The sequence below is a fragment of the Bufo gargarizans genome, chromosome 3 (genome assembly GCF_014858855.1).
Source record: "Bufo gargarizans isolate SCDJY-AF-19 chromosome 3, ASM1485885v1, whole genome shotgun sequence".
Classification (NCBI taxonomy): domain Eukaryota; kingdom Metazoa; phylum Chordata; class Amphibia; order Anura; family Bufonidae; genus Bufo; species Bufo gargarizans.
The window spans coordinates 205,992,396-206,014,538 of NC_058082.1; the positions used below are offsets into that span (position 1 = coordinate 205,992,396).

At 44.9% G+C, this 22,143-nt stretch overlaps 1 protein-coding gene across 3 annotated transcripts in view; it reads left to right on the plus strand.

Annotated features, from left to right (window-relative positions):
• The window catches only part of LOC122931157 (multidrug resistance-associated protein 5-like), a 118,481-nt gene extending 97,001 nt beyond the window's left edge, over positions 1-21,480 (plus strand). For all 3 annotated transcript variants that reach the window (XM_044285146.1, XM_044285148.1, XM_044285149.1), the window contains 6 exons: positions 11,404-11,593; positions 12,878-13,037; positions 13,326-13,404; positions 15,652-15,765; positions 17,558-17,722; positions 21,039-21,480. In XM_044285146.1, coding sequence (XP_044141081.1) covers positions 11,404-11,593; positions 12,878-13,037; positions 13,326-13,404; positions 15,652-15,765; positions 17,558-17,722; positions 21,039-21,140 — 810 coding nt within the window. In that variant the 3' untranslated portion in view covers positions 21,141-21,480. The remainder of the gene's footprint in view (positions 1-11,403; positions 11,594-12,877; positions 13,038-13,325; positions 13,405-15,651; positions 15,766-17,557; positions 17,723-21,038) is intronic.
• The last annotated feature ends 663 nt before the right edge of the window (positions 21,481-22,143 follow it).

The window sequence follows — 22,143 nt, forward strand, 5'->3', positions numbered from 1 at the left end:
CACCAGCAGCAGTGCACATGTCAATGTATCAGTTTGGAGTTCAGAAGCAGTCTAGTCTGGAGAAGAATTGAAACATAACTATATTAGAAATTTTAGAATTGTGCAGAATTTTTCATTTGTGCAGTGATTAAACTTAAAGGGGTTATCTGAGCCTGGAAATTCCCCCCATATGCCCGGGCCCCTCACACTGATTCTACTTACCTTGCTCCCTGTGCCGCTCCGTCTCCCCATGCGTGGATAAAAACATCCAATGTCAGAGGGGAACGTCTCCGCCTGCCATTGGCTGCCCCCTTCCCCCCGTTTTCATCTACTCACTTGGGAAGCAGCTGCAGCCGTGTGGGGACCAGGAGAGGCACAGGAAGCCAGGTAGGTAGAATCAGTGTGAGGGGCCAGACATATGGGGGTCATTCCCAGGCTCGGATAACCCCTTTAACCTGTTCCGGACATAGGGCGTACCGGTACGCCCTGATTTCCCAATCGTTAAGCGGTTTGCAGAGTGTCAGCACATTGCTGACACTGCTTGAAACGCCTGACATCTGTGCTGGCACAGATGTCAGGCGTTTAACCCCTTCCATGCCGCGGTCCGTAGGGACTGCTGTATGGAAGAGGTTAAGAGGGAGGGAGCTCCCTCCCACTCCCATCGGGGGCTGCTGTGCCTTTTTCAGCCCCCAATGAGAGAGGGAGGGGGCCCCCCTCCCTCCCCATCACCCACTGCTCTGCTGTGGCAGCGAGCAATGGTTACCATGGCAACCGGACGCCTTCACAGGCGTCCGGCTGTCAATGGTACTGATCAGAGGCTGTCCAAGGTGCTGATTAGACTTCTGCTAAAGGCAGAAGTCTAATCAGACTTTGTAAAGTGAAAATACAGTACAGTACACTATATAGAGTACTGTACTGTATTATACATACATCAGACCCATTGGATCTTCAACTCATTAAAAATGAAAAAAAAAAATCCCTACACATGTTTGATATCACCGCGTCCGTAACGACCTGATCTATAAAGCGGTCATGTTACTTTACCCGCACGGTGAACGCCATAAAAAAAAAACTAGGAAGAAATTAAAATTTTGCCCACCTTACTTCCCAAAAAAGGTAATAAAAGTGATCAAAAAAGTCTTATGTACGCCAAAATAGTACCAATCAAACCGTCACCTCATCCCGCAAAAAATGAGACCCTACCGAAGATAATCGCCCAAAAACCGAAAAAAAACGATGGATCTCAGAATATGAAAACACTAAAACATGATTTTTTTTGTTTAAAAAATGAAATCATTGTGTAAAACTTACATAAATAAAAAAATAGTATACATATTAGGTTTAACCGAGTCCGTGACAACCTGCTCTATAAAAATACCAGATGATCTAACCTGTCAGATGAATGTTGTAAATAACAAAAAATAAAAACGGTGCCAAAACAGCTATTTCTTGTTACCTTGCCTCACAAAAATGTGTAATATAGAGCAACCAAAAATCATATGTACCCTAAACTAACCAACCTAAACAAAACCAACAATACTACCACCCTATTCTGTAGTTTCTAAAATGGGGTAACTTTTTTGGAGTTTCTACTCTAGGGGTGCATCAGGGGGGCTTCAAATGTGACATGGTGTCAAAAAACCGGTCCAGCAAAATCTGCCATCCAAAAACCATACGGCGCAGCTTTCCCTCTACGTCCTACCGTGTGCCCGTACAGTAGTTTACAGCCACATTTGGGGTGTTTCTGCAAACTACAGAATCGGGGCAATAAATATAGCATTTTGTTTGGCAGTTAACCCTTGATTTCTTACTGGAAAAAATAGATTAAATGGAAAATTTGCCCAAAAATTTAAATTCTCAAATTAAATCTCCATTTGCCAATAACTCTTGTGCAACACCTAAAGGGTTGACAATGTTTGTAAAATCAGTTTTGAATACCTTGAGGGGTGTAGTTTCTTAGATGGGGTCACTTTTATGGAGTTTCTACTCTAGGGGTGCATCAGGGGGGCTTCAAATGGAACATGGTGTAAATAAACCAGTCCAGCAAAATCTGCCTTCCAAAAACCATACGGCGCACCTTTCCCTCTACGCCCTACTGTGTGCCCGTACAGTAGTTTACAGCCACATATGGGGTGTTTCTGCAAACTACAGAATCAGTGCAATAAATATAGCATTTTGTTTGGCTGTTAACCCTTGCTTTGTTACTGGAAAAAATGGATTAAAATGGAAAATTAGCCAAAAAATCTAAATTCTGAAATGTTATCACCATTTGCCATTAACTCTTGTGGAACACCTAAAGTTTGTAAAAATCTGTTTTGAATACCTTGTGGGGTGTAGTTTCTAGAATGGGGTCATTTTTGGGTGGTTTCGATTATGTAAGCCTCACAAAGTGACTTCAGACCTGAACTGGTCCCTAAAAAGTGGGTTTTTGAAAACGCCTTGTAACATCCCCCAAAAATAAAATATCATTCCCAAATTGATCCAAACATGAAGTAGACATATGGGGAATGTAAAGTAATAACTATTTTTGTAGGTATTACTATGTATTATAGAAGTAGAAAAATTGAAACTTGGAAATTTGCAATTTTTTACTTCATTTTGGGTAAATTTGGTATTTTTTTATAAATAAAAATGAATTTTTTTTAACTTCATTTTACCAGTGTCATGAAGTACAATATGTGGCGAAAAAACAATCTCAGAATGGCCTGGATAAGTCAAAGCGTTTTAAAGTTATCACCACTTAAAGTGACACTGGTCAGATTTGCAAAAAATGGCCTGGTCCTTAAGGTGAAATAAGGCTGTGTCCTTAAGGAGTTAAAGAACTCCTGCAATAAAATGTATTCTCTGACCTGTTAGAAAGGCACATGATGTAAACTGTTGTAAATGTAATCTTCTTACCAGTGTCTGTAGTTGTGAGTTATCCCCTCCCTTCTGCTTCTCAGCTGTGTCATGTGACCAACACTCTTACTTTCCAAATAACACAGCATCTTATGAGTGGCCAGGAAGTTAGTTTCTCTATTTATTCCTATGGAAGCCTCAATGTCAGTCTCATAGGAATGACTAGAGAAGTAACTGACTTCCTGTTCTGTGTTAGTTGGAGATCAGAGAGTTGGTCAGATGACAAATCTGAGGATCAGAAGGGAGGAGATAGCTCACAAATATAGTCACTGATGAGAAGATTCCCTTCACTACAGATTACATCATGCACTTTTTTAACAGTTTAATTATTTGTTTTCTGGGAGTTCTACTTTAAGTAACATAAGACTGGAAAACCTCTTTAATGGCTTTGCACAACAACACTATCTTTTTTTTTTAAACTCGTTTTATTGAAGTTTAACAACAGACATGGTACATCACAGTCTGAAGCAGCGGCAACCCACGCAGGGGAGCCACTCGCTTTGCAGCATATCGTCAAAATACACAGTGCATTGGGCAGGTATCCACAGTATTTCACATTTGACCTCAAAAGACACCCAAGATCTGCAGTTTAGTGTTCAGACACCCAGCGCAGTGGGATCCTCCGACACGGAGTGTAAATGCATAGATTGCAGGGAATGAGTATATGAGCACCACTCCCCCCATACTTTCTGGAATTTCTGAGGACACTTTCTATGGATATACACCACTTTTTCCATCGTCATTGCATGATTCATCAAGGTCTTCCATTGGCCCACCGTGGGGGACCTTTCCGCCATCCACCTCAGAGCTATTGCCTTTCTGGCCATAAAGAGTGCTTCCCCCAGAAATACCCTCTGATAATGTGTCCCCTGTTCCTCCTCCAGTACTCCCAGGATACATATTTTAGGGCAGACCCCTATCGGTGCCGGTACCATCGTGATTGGATTTCTACTACTACAACAACACTATCTTAATATTACTTGTGTGAGGCGCTTACGGTAGTACAGTGAAGAACCCTAGGAAATCAGGGAATAAGCGTAGTCGGTTGTGGTGTGCCGAAACCGAGGATGAGGTAGGCCTGAGAAAGAAGAGGGCCCACCCAAGGATAGAGATATGGAAGAAATGAGTTGTAAATGAGTGGAGTGGTGGGAGGGTCAAAGCTCAGACCTCGGACGGTGCAGGAGCCAGGTAAAGGGGGTGCCCTAAATAGGCTGGAGGCGGACCTCAGCCCCTCCCACAAATCCAGGCAAACTGCCTTCACACTTGTGTGAGGCGCTTACGGTAGTACAGTGAAGAACCCTAGGAAATCAGGGAATAAGCGTAGTCGGTTGTGGTGTGCCGAAACCGAGGATGAGGTAGGCCTGAGAAAGAAGAGGGCAAAAATGAAATAACCAGTTATTGTAGTCAAATATACATGAATAGCTCAACCTGACATGTTTTGGAAAGTATCTCTTAACTCTTGTGTTGGATTGGGAATGTATCGCGAGTAAGCGGATGACTTCCAGCGCCCCAATTCCTGATGACATGAGTCGGGGCATTGGCACTGGAGGCCGTGGACGCGGCTCCAAAGCGAAAGGAGTGCCCTGAGTAGTTGGCTGCGTTGAGGCCCAGTTGTGTGAGGGGTGACCTGACATGGGTCATGAAGGTGGTGGTGGTGAGTACCGAACCATGTAGTGAAGTAGCGGTTGAGAGGGTAGAAACTTGTGACGTTGTCTGTAAGCATCCAGAACCCTGACTGGACACCCTCTGTTGTGCGTGGGGTGATATGAAATGTTGACGGGTAAGTGCTGACTACTCTTGGAGTGAGGTAAGGTCAGGACGTAATGATCCATGTGTTCTGCCAAGTGGGAGACAAGAAGACAAGGTGTGGCTTGGGTCGTGTAGGTTGTAGTGAATTCCCCGGGCCTCAGGAACCGTAGAAGGCCAAGTAAATTTCTGTTTTGAGGATGGAGTTGGTATCTGCTTCAGAAGGCTTGGCGTCTAGTAATTCGGATAATGCCTTGAAAATATGATTGTTAACGGGTAGCCTCTGGGCTGGACGCGCGGGTTCCGTTTTCTGAATACCTCTGAGTATGGTTTTGATTTGGTGAGAGGCCACGCAACTGATGTTATTAGGGTGTAAGATTAGCATGTGGTGTAAAATGCCAGTGAGATAGAGTATGATGGCGTTGTATGACATTTGAGTTTAAGGTGGCAAAAAGAAGCAAACCCCAGAAGAGAAGACATGACAAAAGTGGGCGTGATGTTATGCTCCAGGAGGAATCTGACAACCTAGAAATTAAAAGTCAGAGAAAATGATAACGTGAGAGAGACTCTAATGGCGCAAGCCACGCGTGCGAGTCACCACAAGATAATTGTATTGCAAGCCACAGATGACCGAGCCATGCGAGCGGGTCTGAAGGCAGAAAAGACATGGAACCTGCTGGTTGTGGGACCACGCAGCCGGCCTCGACTGGCAGAGTTATGTGTGTGGAATTAAAATGGGGAAGCGATACGTGAGAGACTCTAATGGCGGAGCCATGCGTGCGAGACTCTAATGGCGGAGCCATATGTGTGAAAATTGACACGGAGAAGCCATGCGTGAGAGACTCTAATGGCGGAGCCATGTGTGTAAAATAATACGGAGAAGCCATGCGTGAGAGACTCTAATGGCGGAGCCATGCGTGAGAGACTCTAATGGCGGGGTCGTGTGTGTAAAATAATACGGAGAAGCCATGCGTGAGAGACTCTAATGGCAGAGCCATGCGTGAGAGACTCTAATGGCGGGGTCGTGTGTGTGAAATTAATACGGAGAAGCCATGCGTGAGAGACTCTAATGGCGGAGCCATGCGTGAGAGACTCTAATGGCGGGGTCGTGTGTGTGAAATTAATACGGAGAAGCCATGCGTGAGAGACTCTAATGGCGGAGCCATGCGTGAGAGACTCTAATGGCGGGGTCGTGTGTGTAGATATAATACGGAGAAGCCATGCGTGAGAGACTCTAATGGCGGAGCCATGCGTGAGAGACTCTAATGGCGGGGTCGTGTGTGTGAAATTAATACGGAGAAGCCATGCGTGAGAGACTCTAATGGCGGGGACATGTGTAAGAGATATATGCGGAGAAGCCATGCGTGAGACTCTAATGGCGGAGCCATATGTATAAACATTAATACGGAGAAGCCATGCGTGAGAGACTCTAATGGCGGAGCCATATGTATAAACATTAATACGGAGAAGCCATGCGTGAGAGACTCTAATGGCGGAGCCATCTGTGTAAAATAATATGGAGAAGCCATGCGTGAGAGACTCTAATGGCAGGGCCGTGCGTGAGAGATTCTACTGGTGAAGCCATATGTGTGACACCAAACGGAGAAGCCATGCGTGAGACTAATGGCGGAGTCATATGTGTAAACTAACACGGCAAAGTGATGCGTGAGAGACTCTAATGGCGGAGTTATGTATGTAACACTGAAACGGAGAAGCCATGCGTGAGACTAATGCGGAGTCATGTGTGTGACACTAAAACGGAGAAGCCATACGTGAAAAACTCTAATGGCGGAGTCATATGTGAGAGACTCTAATGGCGGAGTTATTGTGTGAAACCAAAACGGTGAAGTGATGTGTGAGAGACTCTAATGGCGGAGTTATGTATGTAACACTGAAACGGAGAAGCCATGCGTGAGACTAATGCGGAGTCATGTGTGTGACACTAAAACGTAGAAGTCATACGTGAGAAACTCTAATGGCGGAGTCATATGGGAGAGACTCTAATGGCGGAGTTATTGTGTGAAACCAAAACGGTGAAGTGATGCGAGAGAGTCTCTAATGGCGGAGTTATGTGTGTGAAAGTAACCGGCGAAGTAACGCGTGAGAGACTCTAATGGCGGAGTTATAAGTGTGACCTAGAACGACGAAGTAATGCATGAGAGTCTATAATGGCGGAGAAATGTGTGTAAAACTAAAACGGCGAAGTAATGCGTGAGAGTCTGTAATGGCGGAGAAATGTGTGTGAAACTAAAACGGCGAAGTAATGCGTGAGAGTCTGTAATGGCGGAGAAATGTGTGTGAAACTGAAACGGCGAAGTAATGCGTGAGAGTCTGTAATGGCGGAGAAATGTGTGTGAAACTAACCGGCGAAGTAATGCGCGAGAGACTCTAATGGCGGAGTTATATGTGAAACACTGAAACGGAGAAGCCATGTGTGAGAGACTCTAAGGGCCGCTTCACACGAGCGGATGCCGTGCGTGGCATCCGCTCCGTGAAAGAGTGCCAAGACCCGCTGCAGACTGCAGAGGCACGGAGCGGTAACATGACTGTTAATGCTCCGTGCCTCTCTGTGATCTCTTTACTACGAAATCACAGTGACAACTGTGATTTCGTAGTAAAGAGATCACAGAGAGGCACGGAGCATTTAACAGTCATGTTACCGCTCCGTGCCTCTGCAGTCTGCAGCGGGTCTTGGCACTCTTTCACGGAGCGGATGCCACGCACGGCATCCGCTCGTGTGAAGCGGCCCTAATGGTGGAGTTGTATGTGAAACACTGAAATGGAGAAAGCCATGCGTGAGAGACTCAAATGCGGAGTCGTATGTATACAACTGAACCGGAGAAACCATGCGTGAGAGACTAATGGTGGAGTCGTGGGTGCGTGCTAAACCGGAGAAGACACGCGTGGGAGACCAAATGGCGGAGTGCTGTGAGTGAAACTAAACGGAGAAGCCATGCGTGGGCGACTAATGGCAGAATAAAACTATATATGTATTTTTTTTTTTTTTTTTTTTTTTTTTTTTTTGGCCATGGACTATATTGCGGGATTCCCTTTCTTTTATCTGTTTATTTGTTTACTTTGGACCATGGGGCACGCGGGTGATGTGGCGGGTTTGTGTTGGGCGATCGTGCTGCCTAATTGAGTGTGGGGTAGGAAGCTGACCGCCTGCTCCGGGCTCTGCCGGCAGCTGGTAGAGACGGACAACCCTGGATGCCAGCGGTCCCCCGTACTTAGCCGCGGCCGCATTATTTTTTTTTTTTTTTTTTTTTCCTTTTTTCCATGGGGGGTTTCACAGAGATATTAATGTAGCAATGAAACCGGGGGTATTTTTGATTTTAATAAAATTTTTTTTTTTACATATGGCGGGTTTATTATTATTATTTTTTTTTTTTTCCTTATATGGCGTTTTTTTTTTTTTTACATATGGCGGTTTTTTATTTTCCCTAGGTTTTTTTTTTTTTCCATATGGCGTTTTTTTTTTTTTTTCCATATGGCGGGATTTATTTATTTATTTGTCAGATTTGCTAAAAATGGCCTGGTCCTTGCTGAGGACAGTGCTGAGGAGATCGAGAGTGGACTGTGGTATGAACGTCGGCATGACCTGAGAGGATCATGACGTCAGCAGCAGTGGTGCCACGGCTGTGCGGATGGCGTGCGAAAATGAGGCCCGTGACGTGGGGGATTTGTTGCGGAACGTGTAATCAGCAGACCGTATTTTTTTTTTCATATGGCGTTTTTTTTTTTTTTCATATGGCGGGTTTTTTTTGTTTTTTTTTTGTGCCAGGACTATATGGCGGGTTTCTCTTCTATGACACTGAGGGAATTTTTTTTTTTTGGAACTACATGGCGGATTTCCTCCCTATGACACTATGGAGCTTTAATTACATAATTTTTATTTTTCCTTTTTCGGGGTACGCGGGTGATGTGGCGGGTTTTATAATGAAGGGGACTGTGGCCTGGTGTGGTGGGGGGTGTAGGTGTGATGGGGAACAGTCTGAGCCCCTCCTGGGTTGCGCCGCCTGTGGGAGGGGGGCAGTGGCTGCAGCCTGGGGCAGAGTATTGTGGTTGGACCGGGGCCGAGCAGACCTGTGGCGGCCCCCTCCCCACACACCAGCCGCACCAGCGGACGGCCGTCAGGATACCGCGCACGCGCCGACGCCGCCGCGCATGCGCAGTACCCCGGCCGCGCGTGCGCAGACCAGGGACCGGGACGCGGGCGGCCGCCATCGGCAGCGCGGCAGGAGAAGCAGCGGGACGGGCCGGTGCAGCGGTGGGGAGAACGAGGAAGTCCGCAGCAGCAGCGCTGAATGTGGAGGGGGAGAATGTGTGGTGTTGCTGGAACGAGCCAACCATGTGGCGGGTGAGAGTGCGGGCATGCCGCTGACCTGAACCGGGGGTTTGGGGGGGGGCACATGTGTGGGAGGTTGCCGTGGTGATGGAGGGAAACTGAAATGGTCGCAGCCCCGGGAACGATAACCCGTGCTGTCTGGTGACTTGGAGTAGGGATGCAGCGCAGTCGTGTTCTTGCATGATCCGGAGCATGACAGACAAGAAAATAGCCAGTGACTTGTGAACGAAAAAATAGCGTGACATGAGTGAACGAAAGGTGAAATGAATTGAGCTAGTACAGGGGACAACCGTGAGGCCCCGTGCTGTACCGTGTGGATGACTCATTGACAGGCATGACTGACATGAAAATCGGCATGATTCGAGAGTGAGAAAACCTGACCTGAGTCCAACAATGGCGAAACGAAAATGAGTGGCACAGAGGAACAAGCGGAGAGGCCCCGAGCTGTCCCGTGTGGACGACCCACAGTGAAACCGAGCGGAGCAGGAAGAACGGAAACAGGAATGCTCCAAATCCAGAACACCGACGGCGACGAACTTCCAGAAACTCAGCAACTCGCAAGCAAAACTCCCGCGACTCCCGAAGCGACTCTCTCTCTCAAAGCTCAGACCTTGGACGGTGCAGGAGCCAGGTAAAGGGGGTGCCCTAAATAGGCTGGAGGCGGACCTCAGCCCCTCCCACAAATCCAGGCAAACTGCCTTCACACATATTACATACATATACAGATTACACTCATTTGTAATATAAGCACTGTAAGCGAATGAACATTCTCTTAATATGGTTTATTCATAATTTTTTCAGGCTAATTGCAGAGTATTCTATTTGTGTATACTACTATTATGTTATGTAGTGGAATCAGCTCTATCTCTTAAAGGGGTTGTCCCATGAAAAATATTTTACAGTTTTCAAACCAGTACCTAGATCTGAATACTTTTGTAATTTCATGTAATTAAAAATTTTGCATAGCTACTGAGTATTTCAATAAAATTTATCTGTATAGCGCCACCTGCTGTTTTTTTCTTTCTTTTTTCTTTGTACTGCCCACTGATATGGCCGCACATGCTCAGTTTCATCCTTCAACTGCCTCCTGAGATGTGATAGGGAGAGCATGGACACACCTCCTGAGCTGTGATAGGGAGAGCATGGACACACCTCCTGAGTGGTGATAGGGAAAGCTAAGACACACCTCCTGAGCTGTGATAGGGAGAGCATGGACACACCTCCTGAGCTGTGATAAGGAGAGCATGGACACACCTCCTGAGCTGTGATAGGGAGGGCATGGACACACCTCCTGAGTGGTGATAGGGAAAGCTAAGACACACCTCCTGAGCTGTGATAGGGAGAGCATGGACACACCTCCTGAGCTGTGATAAGGAGAGCATGGACACACCTCCTGAGCTGTGATAGGGAGGGCATGGACACACCTCCTGAGTGGTGATAGGGAAAGCTAAGACACACCTCCTGAGCTGTGAAAGGGAGAGCATGGAAACACCTCCTGAACTGTGATAGGGAGGGCATGGACACACCTCCTGAGCTGTGATAGGGAGGGCATGGACACACCTCCTGAACTGTGATAGGGAGGGCATGGACACACCTCCTCAGCTGTGATAGAGAGAACATGGACACACCTCCTGAGCTGTGATAGAGAGAACATGGACACACCTCTTTAGCTGCAGAAGAACAGACACTCCCCTTGAGCTATCAGCTTGATATAAATCTAGCAGAGCAATGAATGGGGAGATCTCTGGATCCATGTGAGGTACAGGGCTGGTTCTAGCTTTGTTAGAAAGGTACTGTCGTGTACTATATGGTGTCACAGGGATCTCAACTCTCCCGGAGGTTCAGGGAGTCTCCCGCTATTAGATAGCGGCTCCCTGACACCCTCATGTGAAACAATATCTCCCGGAAAGGTTTATCTCAGTCAGATAGCAGAGCAGAGAGATAAGAGAAGTGACAGGACAGAGTTTAGATTACAGGTTGAATTAACCCTTTAGGGTCAAATTGGCTTCTCAAGGAGATATATATGTTAAAGGCATCCCTTCTGTCTCATTCAGTAGCTATATAACTATTGAAAGAGATGTATTATTTTTTTTTAATACATTTACACATTTAACCCTCCATTTTAATTATATTATTTACCCCAGTGTTAAATTCACACCCCCTGGATGCTTTAATCATATATATAAATATGATAATTTGGGGCAGGGTAATGATCCCGGTCCTCCACACCATAGAGAAAAGTGTGCAGATACTTCATATGTTTGGAAAATGTAATAAAAAGTTCGTGAAAAAAACAAAAAAAAAAACCTCCCTGAAATGAGAAGTGCACCTCCCTGAAATGAGTTTTTGCAGGTTGGGATGTCTGGTGTCAGATTATCATTTTTTACAATAAACATGGGATAACCCCTTTAACTGTTATAATTTTTCCACAGAATCTGGAATCGGAAGCGCCTCATCATATTCCAGAAAAGTCTCCACCAAAAGAATGGCCCCAAAATGGAGGCATTACATTTGAAAATGTTGAAATGCGTTACCGTGACAGCCTGCCTTTGGTTCTGAAGAACATTTCATTTAGTATTGATCCACGAGAAAAGATTGGCATAGTTGGAAGAACTGGGTCAGGTCTGTGTACATTTTCCTCAGAAATATCTGTGACCATGCACACTTCTGTTCATTCTGCTATTAGCTATCATCACAAAGCAGATCTCTGACAAATAGAGAGATGGAAGAAAACTGAGTAGTTAGCGTTATTACGTACATATCTGTGATCCCTACTGCGCTCATATCTTCTGTATAGGATGATTTTTTTGGCATTCTTTATACAGAGATGTCATTATTGCTTCATATCTATTATTCAGTGGACATTCTATATCTAGATATTCAGTGTTACTGGTCTGTCCCTCAGGGTTTGGCTAGGTTCACATCTGTTTTTGCATTTCCATTCCTCTGTTCTATCATTGGAACAGACAAATAAAAATGATGGCAATGCTGAATCCATTAGATGGTGGACACCAATGGTGCCCGATGGACCCCATTAAAGGGGTTATCCAAGATCTATAATGCCCCCCATATGCCCGGGCCCCTAACAGAGGTTGTACTTACCTTGCTCCCCGGAACCCGCATCACTTCTCATACTGGCACGGCCGCCGCTGCATCTCCCTGTCACACGGAAGAAAACATCTGGCGTCGGGGGGAAGCCAATAGTAGCCCACGACAGGGACGAGCGTACCCTGCGTCGCAGCCTGCTATTGGCTGCCCCCCCCCCCACGCCGAATGCAGTGGCAATGCGGGTGCCGAGGAGCGAGGTAAGTACTATCTGTGTGAGGAGCCCGGGCATATGGGGGGCATTATAGATCTTGGATAACCCCTTTAACTTTAATAGGATCTGCCAGGGTGTCCATATTTTTTTGCAATTTTGATGTAATCTGCAATGGAGGCCTCTAACAGAGCCTCCCATGCAGATATGAATAAAGCCTTTAGGCCTCATGTACACGAATGAGTGCGGGCCGAGTCTTGAATGGGTCCACAATCTGAGGCACGGAGCAGAAGATGACAGAAACACTAGAGAGCGCTTCCATGGGATTTCGGTCCGTGTCTCTGCACCGCAAAAAATATCACATGTTTTATTTTTCACGGTGCGGACTGAATCTTGCGGATCGCAGACCCATTCAAATGAATGGGTCCGCATCTGCAAACGGTGGGCACACAGCTGGTGACCGTGCATTGCAGCTGTGCAAATAGTGGTCCGCAGCACGGGGCACATGCGTTCATGTGCATGAGCCCTTGAATGTATCTAGTTACATTCAATATATTGTACCACTCACTAGAAGCATAAGGGTACTTTAACATATCTTGTTCTAAATGTCAATGTATTTACCAGTGCTACATCATTACTTTACTGGACAGGCAAATCATCCTTGGCAATGACCCTTTTTAGACTGGTTGAACCATCTGGAGGTACGATCAGCATTGATAATGTCCATATTGACTCCATTGGACTTGTGGATCTAAGACAAAAACTTTCCATCATTCCTCAAGAACCAGTTCTTTTTGTTGGAAGTGTCAGGTAAGGTACAGGCAATATATGTCATAAAGTGTACGGTACATATATATATGTATAGCCAAGATCTAGTGTTATACTCCTCCCGTCATATTTTCTATATTTTCTACTTTACCGCCTAAAATACATTCACTGATCACATTGCTGAGAGTTGATGTTGCTAACAGCTGGTCAGAGAGGATATAAAAATGAGAAAAAACATAGTGAACTGATAGTGGTTACATGAATATAAGTTATTTCTAACACCACAAAGTGTGTGAAACATATACCAAAATATAAAATTCTAAATTTTAGGTGGAACTTGGACCCATTGAATCAGTACACAGATGAGGAGGTGTGGAACGCATTAGAAAAGACTTACATGAAACAACACGTACGTATAAATCACAAACTGCCACCATGAGGACGGTTTCACTGGCACAAGTGTGTTCCTACAACTGACACCACATATAACAATTCCTCAGCCATGTCTATGGTATATTCTACGGTATATTAAATGCTTCCTTATTACGTGAGCTATAGCCATGTCCATCACAATTAAGGAAGATGTAATATGTAATGTCATTTAGGCTAGTTTCACACTAGCGTTCGGCTGTCCGCTCGTGAGCTCCGTTTGAAGGGGTTCACAAGCGGACCCGAACGCTTCCGTCCAGCCCTGATGCAGTCTGAATGGATGCGGATCCGCTCAGACTGCATCAGTCTGGCGGCGTTCAGCCTCCGCTCCGCTCAGCAGGCGGACACCTGAACGCTGCTTGCAGCGTTCGGGTGTCCGCCTGGCCGTGCGGAGGCGTGCGGATCCGTCCAGACTTACAATGTAAGTCAATGGGGACGGATCCGTTTGAAGATGCCACAATATGGCTCAATCTTCAAGCGGATCCGTCCCCCATTGACTTTCAATGTAAAAGTCTGGACGGATCCGCTCAGGCTAATTTCACACTTAGCCATTTTTTGCCAATATATTGCAGACGGATCCGTTCTGAACGGAGCCACCGTCTGCATTAATATGAGCGGATCCGTTCAGAACGGATCCGATCGAACGCTAGTGTGAAAGTAGCCTTAGTGAAAATGTACTACATGGTCAGCAATGGGCACAATAATATGCTAATATAACTACATAAAAGAATTCTGGAGCCCAGATGGCTTATGTATCGTGCTATCATTATATAACAGTTGTAGTGATGTGTACATTGCTGGAAGGCGTGTATGTCTCACCCAGGTACCTCAGCTGGGAGAGATAAATAAAATCCAGAAAGCTGCCAGTTTTTTTTAGCAAAGGTTAGTTTTCTGAGACAGTTTTGTCTACATTTTGTTCTGGGCTGGATTTTTGTTGAACTGGTGGATAGGTTTGGTAGTGGGATCTACCAGTCCATGCCCTTCAAATACGGGTGTTGTCTTGTGTCGGAGGTTATAGCGGGTGAGGCCTGCTGTAATCAAGAAGGGATAAAACCAACCCTCTGTGTGTCAGTCTGAGGCCTACAGAGGCTCTGGGTGGTCTCAGCCAGGAGGATGTATTTTCCTTTGCAGGTTGTGGTCACGGAAGAAGCTCCCCCTGCTGGTAAAGGTGATTGAGAAATGCTGATTGTTAATGTTGGTAGCACAGAGCTGAGGGAGCCCACTGTAGTAAATGTGCTGGAAGGCATGTAAGTCCCACCCAGATACCCCAGCTGGGTAAGATAATTAAAATTCAGAAAGCTGCCGGGGTTTCAGCAAAGCTTAGTTTGTTGAGACAGTTTTGTCTACGTTTTGTTCTGGGCTGGATTTAATTTGGACTAGTGCAGGCATGGGCAAACTGTGGCTCTCCAGCTGTTGTAAAACTACAACTCCCAGTATGCCCAGTCTGCCTACAGCTATCAGTCTGCAGCAGAGCATGATAGGATTTGTAGTTTTACAACAGCTGGAGAGCTGCAGTTTGCCATCCCTGGGACTAGTGGATAGGTTTAGTGGGATCTGCCAGTCCACACCCTTCCAGTACAGGTGTTGTCTTGTGCCGGAGGTGATCGCAGGTGAAGCCTGCTGTAATCAAGGAGGGATAGAACCAACCCTCTGTGTGTCAGTCTGTGAAGAGAGGACTTGGAAACAGAGGTCTACAGAGGCTCTGGGTGGTCTAAGCCAGGAGGGCTGAGGGGCCACGAGGCTATGTGTAGCTAGATCTCTTCCCTTATGGACTTGTGTTTGATGAACGGATCTGCTAAGGCCTGGACCTTGAGACCCTGTGTATAAGCTGTGCTTAGAGGAGAGTCAGGGAAACAAACTCTGTATTAGTTAGAGCCCAGATGGTCAGGTGTTTATTTTGATACTTATGTGCGGATGCTGAAGTACCACAATAAAGCACCAGTTTGGACTATAAATCCTGTTGTTTGCGAAGAAGTCTGTGATTGCGACCCCCTGAGAGAGAGCGATCCCTTTCACAGTATATATAGAATGCATTATACTTACCGTAACATTCAGGTGGATGATCAAAAACAGCCCAAGCAATAAACATAAGTGGGGTTTAAGCCTTTCAGGACCAGTATATATCATTTGACCCAGTATGTATAATATGCACTGTATATGTCTAATGATAAAGACAACAATTACATTTAGAAGACAAGCAAAAAATAGTATTTTTTAAACATTTTAGGTACAAAATCTGCATGGAAAGCTGCATACTCTCGTCACAGAGAATGGGGGCAATTTCTCAGTTGGAGAACGTCAACTCTTGTGCATGGCACGGGCTTTACTGAGAAAAAGTCAGGTATGTGGGGGGGATGGAAAAATGGGCATGCTGTTTATCATTTATGCAATTAATGCCATACCTGAAAACATTTGAATTGATTCATGATAGAAAAGTGCTATTGTGACATCATGTTTTTAGGGAGTGTTTGAAGATCTGCTTGATTATAAGAATTATGGGGGTCATTTATCAAACTGAGGTAAAAACTAGCTTAGTTGCTCCTAGCAACCAATCAGATTCCACCTTTTATTTTCCAAAGGAGCTCTGAAAAATGAAAGATAGAATCTGATTGGTTGCTAGGGGCAACTAAGCTAGTTCTACTTTACACCAGTTGTCTGGCCATGGAGCTGACAACCCCTAAGGGCCTAACCTGTGCCGCTGAACATAAAAATGCCCCACTCGCCTGTCCACGGTCGCCCCACTGCTCTGTTCCTGGTCACTTCCAGTCTCCGCAGGTCCAGGAAGCAGCTTAATCCAATCACAGGCCTCAGTGGTCACGACGGCTTGAACGTTTCGTCACAGCAGTGATGTTCCATTCAAGCCTCTGGCAGAGGCTTATCTCCCTGAGAGCAAAAGACATAGACAGATGAAATCCAACTTACCGATCCTTATCAGAAGGTCCTGGTACATGTTCCATGGTCAGTTCATCTCACTGAAATTGCCAACTAATGTTCATAGCCTGCTTAAAGGGGTTGTGTCACTTCAGTGGTATTTATCATGTAGAGAAAGGTAATACAAGTCACTTACTAATGTATTGTGATTAGAGATGAGCGAACTTCTGTTTTAAGTTCGGCGTCTAAAGTTCGGGTTTGGATTAGCGGAGAATCCCGATCTGGAACCGGATATGGATTCCGACTTCCGTTGTGGTCCGTGGTAGCGGAATCAATAATCGGCCATTATTGATTCCGCTACCACGGACCACAACGGAAGTCGGAATCCATATCCGGTTCCAGATCGGGATTCTCCGCTAATCCAAACCCGAACTTTAGACGCCGAACTTAAAACAGAGGTTCGCTCATCTCTAATTGTGATTGTCCATATTGCTTCCTTTGCTAGCTGGATTCATTTTTCCATCGCATTATACACTGCTCGTTTCCATGGTTACGAGCACCCAGCAATCCATCAGTGGTGGTCGTGCTTGCACACTATAGGAAAACGCACTATCCTGTCTTGTGGCCGGGACTGTGGGGCTCACATAGGCTGGTGCTTTTTTCTATAGTGTGCAAACACGGCCATGACTGATGGAAGCAGTGTATAATGTGATAGAAAAATTAATCCAGCCAGCAAAGGAGGCAATATGGACAATCACAATGCATTAGTAAGTGCCTTGTATTAACTCTGTCTACCCAATAAATGCTGTTTGCTGAAGTCACACAACATCTTTAACTCTGGAGGACCTGTTCTGCCCAGCATTACACTAGAGCTCATTAACTTGTACACTGTGTAACGCTCTAAATTGTGCAGTGGTATGATACTAAAGTAGAAAAATCACAAATTATGTCACAAGTGTCGGTTTGCAACAAAATTTGGAAATTTTCATATTTGCTCAATCCACTACAAAAATTGAGCAGAAGGAGACTAGCTGCAAATAGGACCCCTGTTTCCCTGCTCTTTTAAAAATATGAGTGGCAGAAATCATTACAACACATTACACCAGAAATCTACTTTAGCTCCGGGAAGGAGTAGAATTCAGTTCTGGTGCATGGACAGCAGGGGGCAGCCAGGTGTTTACTAGGACAGGCGTGTTCAACTATCTTTTCTGTTTCTACATTTTACATGCTTGACTATATTTTAAGACTTTATTTTAAATTAGATATTACTGCTAGATGAAGCGACTGCAGCAATTGACAATGAGACTGATGCACTGATCCAGGACACTATTAATGATGCCTTTCGTGAATGCACGGTGCTCATCATAGCTCATCGCCTCAATACTGTGTTCCATTGTGACAGAATAATGGTGATGGACCATGGCAAAGTAAGTAACAATACTTATGTCAAATTAGTTATGTCTGTCTTTTAAAGAGGCTGTCTCACTTCAGCAAATAGCATTTATCATGTAGAGAAAGTAATTACAAGGCACTTACTAATGTATTGTTGTTACCCATATTTCCTTCTTTGCTGGCTTGATTCATTTTCCATCACATTATACACTGCTTATTTCCGTGGTTACGACCACCCTGCAATCCATCAGTGGTGGCCGTGCTTGTACACTATAGGAAAAAGCAAGGGCCTATGTGAGCTCCCACGGTCCTGGACACCAGAGAGGCCAGCGCTTTTTCATATAGTATGCAAGCACGGCGATCACTGATGGATTGCAGGGTGGTCATAACCATGGAAACGAGCAGTGTATTATGCAATGGAAAAATGAATCAAGCCAGCAAAGGAAGCAATATGGACGATCACATTACATTAGTATGTGCCTTGTATTAACTTTATGTACATAATAAATGCAATTTACTGAAGTGAGACAACCCCTTTAGGATCACTACTGACTGACATCTGCATTTTTACCATTATATTGTTGTATTTTTATTTATATATTTAACATTTTATATATTTAAAGAGGTTATCTCATGACATACAATGGGGGCATATCGCTAGGATATGCCCCCATTATCTGATAGATGGTAGTGTGGCCCTTTAATCGGTCCCGGATTTGCTCCAGATGCGTCGCGTGTGCATTGCGGGAAACCCGCTCGAGTGCACATGCAATTTCAGTCAGGTTTGACTGTGATTGCTTTGGTTTGTTCAGTTTTTATCGCGCGGGTGCAATGCGTTTTGCATGCGAGTGCTAAAAAACTGAATGTGATACCCAGAACCGAAACTGGACTTCTTCTTGTTCTTTGGGTTTGGGTTAGGTTTTCTGTAGATTTTATTAATTTCCCTTATAACATGGTTATAAGGGAAAATAATAGCATTCTGAATACAGAATGCTTACTAAAATGTCGATTGAGGGGTTAAAAAAATAATAATGAACTCACCTTATCCACTTTATCGCGCAGCCGGCATCGTCTTCTTTCAGGACCTGCAAAAGGACCTTTGATGACGTAATCTTCTATCTTCATTCAGCAGGACCTGCGCTGACATCACCATGCTCACCACGTGGTGAGTGCGATTACGCCATCAAAGGTCCTGAAAGAAGAAGAAATTAGACAATGCCGGCTGCGCGATAAAGTGGATAAGGTGAGTTAAGTATTTATTTTAACCCCTCAATCGACATTTTAGTAAGCATTCTGTGTTAAGAATGCTATTATTTTAAGGGAAAATAATACAGTGAGTTTACTTTAATGGGTCCGGAGTTGCTCATCCCTATCCTCTCCTAGCAACCATGTGTGAAAATCGCACCGCATCTGCACTTGCTTGCGGATGCTTGCGATTTTCACACAGTCCCATTTACTTCTATGGGGCCTTCGTTACATGAAAAACGCAGGATATAGAACATGCTGCGATTTTCCCGCAACACATAAGTGATGCGTGAAAATCACTGCTCATCTGCACAGCTCCATTGAAGTGAATGGGTCCGGGTTTAGTGTGGGTGCAATGCGTCCACCTCACTCATTGCACCCGTGTGGAAAACTCGCCCGTGTGAAAGGGGCCTTACAGCCATTGAAAACTGATCTTACTGTATGAGCTCAAAGCATAGCTACGGTACTGCATTGCATGCACATTGTAGATCTGTATAATTTGATTGTCTCTTGAATTTCACAAGTGTAATATTGTATATTTGTACATTTTGTACTTTATTCGCACAATATAATGATTATATTATATAGTGAAATATGTTTTTACTAGAAACATAAAACCTCTTTTTATCAATATAGAGGTGTCTATATAATATGTATCACCTGGCAAGAAAAAAAATAGTCACAAGCAATCAGATGTAAATTATGAACATGGATTTTAGTGTTTGTGGTAAATTTATATATTTTTTTGTTTGAATTAAAGGGGGGTCTGGCAAGAAGTTTGAATGAATCAGTGGTCGAACATGCATACTACACATTCAAAGTCTATGTTAGGCTCCATTCACACATTCGCAATTCCGTTCCGCATTTTGCGGAACTGAATTGCGGACCCATTCATTTCTATGAACCCAAACTTACGGGTCCGCAATTCCGATCCTGAAAAAAATAGAACATGTCCTATTCTTGTCCACAATAGCGGACAAGAATAGGCATATTCTATTAGTACCGGCGATGTGCGGTCCGCAAAATGCGGAACGCATATTGCCGGTTTCCGTGTGTTGCGGATCTGCAAAACACACACGGATGTGTGAATGGATCTTTAGTGACGGAAAAAACGAAGTACTATGCTTGACTAATGCTACTTTCACACTAGTGTTTCTTGCGGATCCGTCATGGATCTGCAAAAACGCTTCCGTTACAATAATACAACTGCACGCATCCATCATTAACGGATCTGGTTGTATTAGGTCTTCTATAGCCATGACGGATCCCCGTCTTGAACACCATTGAAAGTCAATGGAGGATGGATCAGTTTTCTATTGTGCCAGATTGGGTCAGAGAAAACGGATCTGTTTGGCTCTGCTTCGTCAGGCGGACAGCCAAACACTGCATGCAGCTTTTTGATGTCCGCCTCCAGAGCGGAATGGAGACTGATCGGAGGCAAACTGATGCATTCTGAGTGGATCCTTTTCCATTCAGAATGCATAAGGGCAAAACTGATCCGTTTTGGACCGCTTGTGAGAGCCCTGAACGGATCTCACAAACGGAAAGCCAAAACCCTAGTGTGAAAGTAGCCTATTTCTGTCACTGGAATGCCTATTTAACATACATAAATATACATAATATAATTATAATTTCCTGAAAAACTCATATGCAGGGGTGGACTGGGAACTTAAAGTGGCCCTGGAAAAATAAAATAAGTGACCACATGTTTTAGGGGGGTCCAAAGTGACAGAAGGTGGGGCAACACAAGTAGGTGGGGTCAGTAATATCATAGCGCAATATACAGTCCCAGAAGACTGATATACCACAGTGCAGCACAATAGCTGCCTTTTCTGTCCTCCTTCTGCATTTGTCTCTGAATAAGATACGGGGCAAGGGGGCTTAGCAGTTGAATTAAGGAGGAAATGTGCAATTGCTGGCTGGGTACATGAGTACCTGATTCTCATAGCGTTACTGCTGAGAGCTCACTATGTACCTGGCCAGCGGCAGAGAGGAGAGCTTTGGTGGCCCCCTGGGGCATTCCCTGTAAGGTCTATGGCCAATCTGCCCCTGCTCATATGCAAAAACTAATCTTATTATTATTTATTCATTTATTCTCTTTTGAAGATCATCGAGTTTGACAAGCCATCAGTCCTGTTGTCCAATGAAAGCTCTACATTCCACGTCATGGCAGTTGCAGCTGAAAGAAGATCTTTTAACCAACAATAGACAAATAAGAAATGATCCTGTATGGATATGTGTTATATGATAAAGGAAAGTAATTGGGCTCCCAGTACACAGACATTTACCATGCTTTCCAACTGTCCTGATTTTACTGGGACAATATGCAAACTGGCCGTCAAAAGAGGAAAGGCTACTGCAAGCCCTGCTCTCAATGTGTTTTGTGAGCCTTACAGAGCATTTTGGGGTTTCCTGGTGATTGGAGTGGCTTAAAGGGTTTCTGTCATTATAAAAAAAAGGGTATTAAGCTGGCTGATATTAGCGATGTGCTAATGTCAGCTAAACATACTGTAACTGTATTAGTGACATATCCCTGCGTGGCGCTCTTGTTGAGAAATAAGTGCTTTTATGATATGCAAACGAGCCTCTAGGACCAGGGGGAGCGTTGCTCCTGCACCTAGAGGCTCCGTTCTCTCACCTCTTGACACGCCTTGCTAAAGTAGATTGACAGGGCCAGGCATCGTTGGTCTCCTCCAGCCCTGTAAATCCTGCGCCGTTCCGTTTAGTATTGGGCGCAAGCGCAGTGAGCTAAGGACGCTCGTCTGCTTCCGGCTGTCTTCACTTCGGGGGAGCACTGTGACGTATTGGGCGCAGGCGCAGTGAGCGTTCTTCACTCACTGTGCCTGTGCCAAATACTAAACAGGACGGCGCAGGCGTGGGATTTACAGGACTGGAGGAGACCAACAATGCCTGGCCCTGTCAATCAACTTTAGCAGGGCGTGTCAAGAGGTGAGAGCCTCTAGGTGCAGGAACAACGCGCTCCCCCCCCCCCCCGCTTCTAGAGGCTCGTTTGTATATTATAAAAGTACTTATTTACCAATAACAGCGCCATGCAGGGAGATGTCACTAATACAGTTACAGTATGTTCGGCTGACATTATCACATCGCTAATGTCAGCCAGCTTAATATCCATTTTTTGATGACAGAAACCCTTTAAATTTACCAAAATTTTACTTTTTACATGTTGGTAAGTATGATTTACACAGCCAAG